Source organism: Galeopterus variegatus, unplaced genomic scaffold (genome assembly GCF_000696425.1).
Source record: "Galeopterus variegatus unplaced genomic scaffold, G_variegatus-3.0.2 Scaffold5568, whole genome shotgun sequence".
NCBI classification, from domain to species: Eukaryota; Metazoa; Chordata; class Mammalia; order Dermoptera; family Cynocephalidae; genus Galeopterus; species Galeopterus variegatus.
Window position 1 is genome coordinate 116,336 of NW_007731679.1, and position 7,939 is coordinate 124,274.

Genomic DNA, 7,939 nt, shown 5'->3' on the forward strand with positions numbered 1-7,939 from the left:
ACAATGGAATACTACTCTGCTATAAAAAAGAACAAAATACTATCTTTCGCAACAACAATGGAATACTACTCTGCTATAAAAAAGAACAAAATACTATCTTTCGCAACAACAATGGAATACTACTCTGCTATAAAAAAGAACAAAATACTATCTTTCGCAACAACAATGGAATACTACTCTGCTATAAAAAAGAACAAAATACTATCTTTCGCAACAACAATGGAATACTACTCTGCTATAAAAAAGAACAAAATACTATCTTTCGCAACAACAATGGAATACTACTCTGCTATAAAAAAGAACAAAATACTATCTTTCGCAACAACATGGATAGACTTAGAGAAAATTATATTAAGTGAAACAAGTCAGGCGCAGAAAGAGAAATACCATGTTTTCACTTATTTGTGAAGAAAAATAAATAAAATTTTTTAATAAATTAATAAATAAGTTAAATAAATAAATAAGTAAATATAAAAATAAAGCTAAAAATAAATAAGTAAATAAACACACAAACAAATCAGAGGGGGAAGAAGATAGAATAACCACAAAAATTCTTTGAACTATTTAAGTCAAGTGAACAGATATGATGTGGGTGGGGAGAGAGAGGAATGGGTAAAGGGGCATGAAAATCAACTACAATGTATTTTGAGAAGTAAAATAATAAATAAATAAATAGATAGATAGATAGATAAAGTATATATATATATATAGTGATGGATAACAAGTCAGTGGCTGCCAGGGGAGAGAGTATGAACTTATATTCATAAATTAATATAAATATATATTTGTATTTTTACAAATTTATGTAACACTTTATATTATATTTTATAAATATGCTATGTTTTTATGAATGCATATTTATGAATTTACATTCATAAAGGTTGCCATGAGAAAGTTTTCAAAGTGATGGTACTGTTCTAAATACTGGTGGTGATTACAAAAATCTATACATGTAATAAAATTCAGAGAATTTTACATCAAAGGAAAAAACATCATTTTTTATGTGTGGTAATTTTAAATATAAAATTCATTCATTAAGAATGTTCTTTAAAAGATAAAGTTTATCAACACATCCATCCATGGCATAGGACAGAGAACACCACACAAGGAGTCAGGAAACCTGAGTTCTTGACGCAGTTGTTTTTAACTTGATGCATAAACTTTTGTAAATTGCTGAACTTCAGACTTCAGTGTTCTAATCAATGAAATGAGAGTCCTGAACTAATTCCTTAAACAATGTCTGACCAATATCTAAAATTCTAAGAGGCTGTGATCTTGCATTATTTGGAATTCCCCAAGTTGTTTCTTTTAAACTTTAGCAAAGACTAAAAAATTATGTAAGGTTGATAGTTGGATTGGGCAGACATCAAGTAAGGGTATTTCCTAATTTGAGATTTTCTCAAAAGAAGAACTAAAGGCAGAAGTCTTTCCTACCACCAAAAAAAAAAAAAAAAAAGTAAACTTTAAACTCAGTGAACTTTCTTATGCATTAATAGCTGCACATAGGACCCAGTAGAAAATTTTATTTAAATTTTTAAATCACCCTCTTCCCTTCTTGCTCAAAATAAGACTTAATTAAAAGGTAAAGAGAAATATAATCACAACTCTTTCTACCTGAAACTAAGGTTTAACATTTTGGTTTTGCCACTGTACCTTGCAGATAGATTGAGAAAGAAAAGGGACTTTTTTTATGCTGCATAAAGAGATTTGAAGTTACTCACGTGGGTGTGTGTTCAATCTGAAAGCAGTCAAGCAGCTCATAGCTTCATACTGAAATTCCAGAACAGAAAACATTGCTGTTTCAGTTATACTGGAATGTCCCTTAAATTTTTTTATCTCCATTTCTAACTGAGAAATTCCTGTGGAACATAAGGAACAGAAAAATGTTACTTTATACAAGACTTTAGGGAACTCTAAAGACTATTAAGGGGAGATAGACTAACAAATCAGTGTACTGCCAGTACCAAGGAGAGGTTTCAGAGATGATTAAAGAGAAGTGCAGAAAACGCAATCTTTCTGAAAGTGGTTTAATATTTAAAATCTTTGATGCCATAGATTTACTCCAAATTGTAATCTAACAATGAATAAATACAAAGAATATTAAATTTTATATATGGTGTTCTGATTCTCAATATTAACATTTATAGTATTCAAGTATTTTTTTAAAAACCCTCAATTCACATGCTTTTGATTTATTTTCATTTAAGTCACCAAATTGTAGTTTCTTAAGAGCCTATTCGTGTGCTGTACTGGGTTTATTGGGTGTATTGAATTTTTCTGCAATAAAAGTATCTTGTAACAGGCAATTTGAATTATATGGCAGAAATGAATCTGGGAAGCCACTGCCTCTTAAAGTTGTTTGGGTTTAAAATTACAACTGAAAATGCAAAGTAAGTTTTGAACTAAGCAATATATTATTCCCCAATCCATTATTTCTTAGAATCTTAAAGCCCAGTGAACTCAGCTGTTATCAGGTACAGACTCCAAGTCAATGCAGAAATACTCTGCAATCGCCTTGCTATAACAAACAGGCTGCTCAGGACTCTCTGATTTAGTTTATACTTCAAGGAATTCTGAGTTTTGTGGGATTTTCACTTTGTTAATATAATGTGCAAAAAACAAGTCTCAAATTTTTAAAAGATAAGAATTCCAACCAGTATAGATGAAAATCACATCTCGGGTCACATTTCCAATCCCCCATTCTAGGAAATGGTGAAATTGAAGCTCAAAGCTGAGGTGACTTTCCCAGAGTCTCACAGTCTGGCAGGGGGATAGCTGTGAACTTGATCCAGGAGGAAGCAGAATGTCAGTGCTGTCAACAATGAGGGCACAATCTTTTTCTGAAAAATTACACCACTGAAACAGCCTGAGCCTTTGTCACCTCAAGTTTTCTCCACCATACATCTATAGGCTTGGCTCTGTCATGTTACCACTTCCTGATGTGGGACTGTTTTCCTTTCAAGATTAAATAAACAGTAAAGGCCAGTAAACTCTAGAATAAATGCCCACTGGTCTCAATATTTTTTCCTAGGAGATGGAATATGGCAAACAAGAAAAATTATTTTCACCAAAATAATAAATATTTATCATAAGACACAAACAAGACACTAAAGAAAGTCTTGGAGTGATTTTATTTTCTGTCAGTTCAACATTTCTCCAGGTCCTTGGAACCATCAGCCTGGGGTAGACACACAGAGAGTTAAGCTAACTCAAGCAAATTCCAGACATTAGGTTGCCTGCCCCAAACACACTCACCTAGTAACAAATCCAAATCTCACATCCACCAGAAATCCCAGGACCCATCCATTCCTACATCTCAGAAGAGATTGGCCCCGAAGCCTGGAGGGTCCCAAGTGAAGGAAGTCCCTGGCCATAATGGAGGTCACTTCTGTGAGATGCTACTAGCTGCTCAGCACTACTCAGCCATGGCTCAGGGTCTCTTTCTACTCCCCAAGGTAATTACGGTCTTTATATCATCCCTAGTCCAAACCCTCTCCACCCATTACAGACATACTAAAAATTCCATGATTCTGGTCACAGAAGTACAAGAATTAAAGCCAAGCGGCTCATCACTTATACACTGAATTGAGTTGAAAGGGTTAAAAGCACTTATTGAACACCTACTACATACAGGACACCCTATTATGGACTGCACAGGCCTGGCAGGGAGAGTGAATGACAATTAACATCTTAACAGTTCTAATTCCAAATTTTGCAGTGGTTTATTCTGGTTACAGTTAGCCAGGCTCTGGGCCTTTGTCTTGTCCCCATTCTTAGTTTTCTTTGCCTCCTGTTCTTACTAACATCTCTCTAAGAAGTTATATTAGTCCATTTCTGTTGCTTATAACAGAATACTTGAAACTGGGCAATTCATGAAAGAATTAAATTTGTTTCTTACAGTTTTGGAGGCTGGGAAGTCCATAGTCCAGAAAGCACATCCAGTAAGGGCCTTCTTCTGGGAGTGACTCTACAACAATGCAGGGCATCACATGGCTACAATGGGAAGCACCCTTTCATGTGCTCCTTATAAAGCCACAAGTCCACACACATAGTAACTCATTACTCCATGAATGGATTAATCCATTCATGAAGGCACAGTCCTCACAATCCTATCACCTCTCAAAGGCCACACCTTCCAAATATCATAATCAGATTTCTCACCCTCCTAACACTGTTACAATGGGGATCAAGTATCCAATACATTAACTTCTGGGGGATACATTCAATCCATAGCAGAAGGTAATAGGGAAAAATTTAGGTTAAGTAAGACAATTCAAAAGAATTCTTTGTTAATATGAAAGTTGAACATTATACCTGAGTAACATTAACACTTGCTATTTGAATCCATATAACTCCCACTACTTTGATTTGGTGGGAAGGTGGGAGTTATGGAACACCCCCTGTGCCCAAAGTGAAGAGAACATTTCTGGTGCATCTTCTATTCTACACTTTGGGTCTCAATTTTTCTATCTAAAGAACAGGTGCCAATACTTCCTTCTGCCAAGCATTCTTTCATTGTTCATGAGGACCATGCCTGCCAAGCATGTCAAAGTCTCCAGATGTTAGTTAGAAGAACTGGTGCCTCTTCTGGCCTTTGCAATTCTCTACAAATCAATAGCCAATACATAGAGAAATTACCTTTATAATCTATGATGTAGAAGTGAGGGGACATGGGTGCGGATGGGGCCCACCCACAGCATAGACACAGATACCTCTGGTTTCCTCAGAAGTGCAGCTGCAATAGAGTGTCTTAGATGTGATCCTGCCAAAGGCAAGGAACATACTAGGTGGCATTTAATGAATTTTCTAGCCTTATAAATCTGATTTCTGATTCCATGCCCCTAAGAGATCTGAAATTAAAGGGAAGAAGTTAGATCTGCAAAATTGAATTTTTTGTAAAGTACAGCTATCGGAGTGATACACTTAATTTCCTTTAGTGATCATTCCATTACAAAGAAAATGGATAATTGTGATTCAGAAGCTGGGGAAATAGAAGGAAAACATAGAACCAATATCTGCTAAAGGTCAATATTAGGAATAACTTATGCTGACCCTATCCTTGAAATGAAAATATTTTACAAATAAAATTTCTTGCAGTTATTTTGCCAGCTAAGATATATTAAGCCTCTCTCCACGTACACCACATAGTGTTAAGTACAGCAAGTCAAGAACGAGGGGCAACAGAAAGAAATTGGTCGGTGACTTAAAACTACAGCACTTTTCAATCTATAAGCTTATAACAACTGGTTAGTGTTTCTCAAAGTGTCATCTATGAATCCTCTGATCAGAATCACCATAAGAACTTTGTAGAAATGTGGAGGCCCAGGCCTTACTTAGTATCTAGTGGTTTAGAATTTCTGAGAGAAGGGTCTTTAGAAAGGCCCAGGGTTCCCTAGAGACTCTTAAGTACACTAAAATTTGAGATTGCTGCCATAGGAACAATCTCCAGTCTGTATCATTCAGGAGATCTGAGTGCAGGCCTAGATGAGGGAATGACTCAATTATATGGAGGTAAAACTTACTAAGACTCTCATTCTTTCATTTTCTGTCTTATACTCAAGGTCACATTCCAAAGGAATTACTTTGGATCTTATGGTTAAAAGGAAATTGCTGTATGTTTCTGAATGACTTTTATTAATAGTTCAGCCACACTTGAAGAGCTGAATATAGTAAATATTTGATTAATCTGGACCTATTAAAAGAGACGTCCCATTAATTTGGGAGGGGTCAAAATCAGTAGACATTTTTAATAGAGTTCTTTTTTTCCTGTGGTATAATCATAATGTATTCTAACTTACAAATGAATCTCCAATTTTAGATCTGAACTTTTGGCCTTGATGTGGGTTGAGATGTACTGAAAAATCTCCCCACCTCACCTATCGTCTGGTCCATCATTACCAATTGTTACGGATTTTTCCCCCTCTGGTTTAACAATCACTCTGGTTTCAAACCTGAAAAGAAGGCAAATAAGAAGGAAATAATCATACTGAAACACACAATATGCCAGGCACTGATTTTCTTAGCTCTTTTTCATCTCATTTATTCATCATTATAACCCTTAGGGTAGATATTATTAGCCCTGTTTTACATTTGAAGATAGGGAATCACATGGCTACTAAATGATAAAACTAGACATTATGCCAGGATCTCCACCCTCCAGATCAGGAAGCTATCATTATTACACCAGGCAGCAGCATCTTCTTTCAATACAAATAAACTTGAAGGAGGCCACATGTTTATTACATTAGGGAGGAAATGATACTCAGGGAAAAAGTACTTTCAAGTCTAGCAGACTGAGTGTGAATCAAGAATGTGTCCCTGTAACTAGATGTATAACCTTGAGCAGCGCCACTTAATCTCTGTGTGGCTCAGTTTCTTCATCTGCAAAAGGAGATACTCCTTCTTATGAGGAGTAATTGGAATTAAGAGAGAACATTATGAAAGCATCTAATGCTGTAGCTAACAGTTAATAAAATTTAGCTTGTACTTATCCCTTTCCTCCTTTAAAACATATCAATTAATTCAATAAAAATAAACATTTTTTAAATCTCACTGAGGCAGCTCATGAGGAGAACAGAGAATTAAGAAAAGCAAAACACCAAGCAAATAAGGAGTTCCAAAGAGAGAAAGGAGAAGAGGGTGTCAACAGGTGGAACAAGAATGGAGAAGGAAAAAATAGATGGGACCCAAACCAAACTTCTTCCATTTGACAAATTTTGTGAAGTCAATCTGATAAATAAAGGTCCCACCATGCCTATGTTGATGAACATAGAAAATTCACTTAGCAGCAGCTGCAGCATATCGGAATGAACACATTAAAGAATTCCATGTACTCATACTCAAGAAAATTTCTCCCTCTTTGAATGAACATGTGCCATCACAATTCTGGTTTCACTATTGCTGTTGTACATTAAGAATTATTCTTATAATACCATATACTGCAATGTGCTTGACAGCTAACAAAGCACTTGGGGCTTCCAGAGGCGTCCTGATTAACAAGTACCACAACCCAAGCCATCGGATGGTAAAGGTTCTTCTCCACATCTCGTGTCTTGGCCACCACACACAATCCCTACAAGGAGAGGCATTCCCAGCCTCCTGTTCTAAGTCGGATGGGCCCTCCCCAAAGCTAGTACACAACCCCAGAACTACAGAGAAGTCCTGAGCCCTACAAGGAGAGGCATTCCCAGCCTCCTGTTCTAAGTCGGATGGGCCCTCCCCAAAGCTACTACACAACCTCAGAACTACAGAGAAGAAGTCCTGAAATTTCCTTTAGTTCCTGAGACCAACTGAAGCTCTTTCGCTTCCCCCTTGGCCACCATCCTGCTGGTGTTGGAGTGAGCAGGACTGAAGTCACACTGGGACCTAAAACTATATGGGCTGCAGGAAAATTTTCGAAGCTCTTTCGCTTCCCCCTTGGCCACCATCCTGCTGGTGTTGGAGTGAGCAGGACTGAAGCCACACTGGGACCTAAAACTATATGGGCTGCAGGAAAATTTTAAGAAGACAGTTTTTTTCTTGGCCTGCATTTCTCTGTGTTCCCTCTTTTCCTATGTTTATTTGATATTTTGCACCTTGGTTATGGGGCAAGATGGCATTATTTACATGAATGCAAAGTAGTTTTCCAGCCATCCTGAAGCTGCAGACTTGCCCCTACTACCCAGACCCTGAGATAACAACAAGGACAGGAGGAGAAACCAGATGGAGTCTCGGCAAGACTGTACCTGGCCCCTTGCACATCACCTCCCTCCTGCTTTTCATTTCCCACGTCCCATTCCCTCATTAAAACCCACCTGAAACCTTAAAGCAGGAAGATAGTTCTAGTCTGTCTCCTAAGACATCTGATAATAAACTTCCTGCCTCACACCAGCATTTCGGACTGACAAAGTCTTTTGTTTCTAAGCAGAGCGCAGTGGGACCTGGATGCTGGTAACACTGA

The 7,939-nt window shown here is 37.1% G+C and overlaps 1 protein-coding gene across 1 annotated transcript in view; it reads right to left on the bottom strand.

Moving 5' to 3' along the window:
• The window catches only part of LOC103605067 (E3 ubiquitin-protein ligase ZFP91-like), a 121,738-nt gene extending 114,311 nt beyond the window's left edge, over window positions 1-7,427 (bottom strand). The window contains exons 1-2 of the mRNA XM_008589652.1: window positions 7,291-7,427; window positions 5,877-5,951 (exon numbers count right to left, since the gene is read on the bottom strand). Of these exons, the coding sequence (XP_008587874.1) occupies window positions 5,877-5,951; window positions 7,291-7,427 (212 nt within the window). The remainder of the gene's footprint in view (window positions 1-5,876; window positions 5,952-7,290) is intronic.
• Window positions 7,428-7,939: the final 512 nt, after the last annotated feature.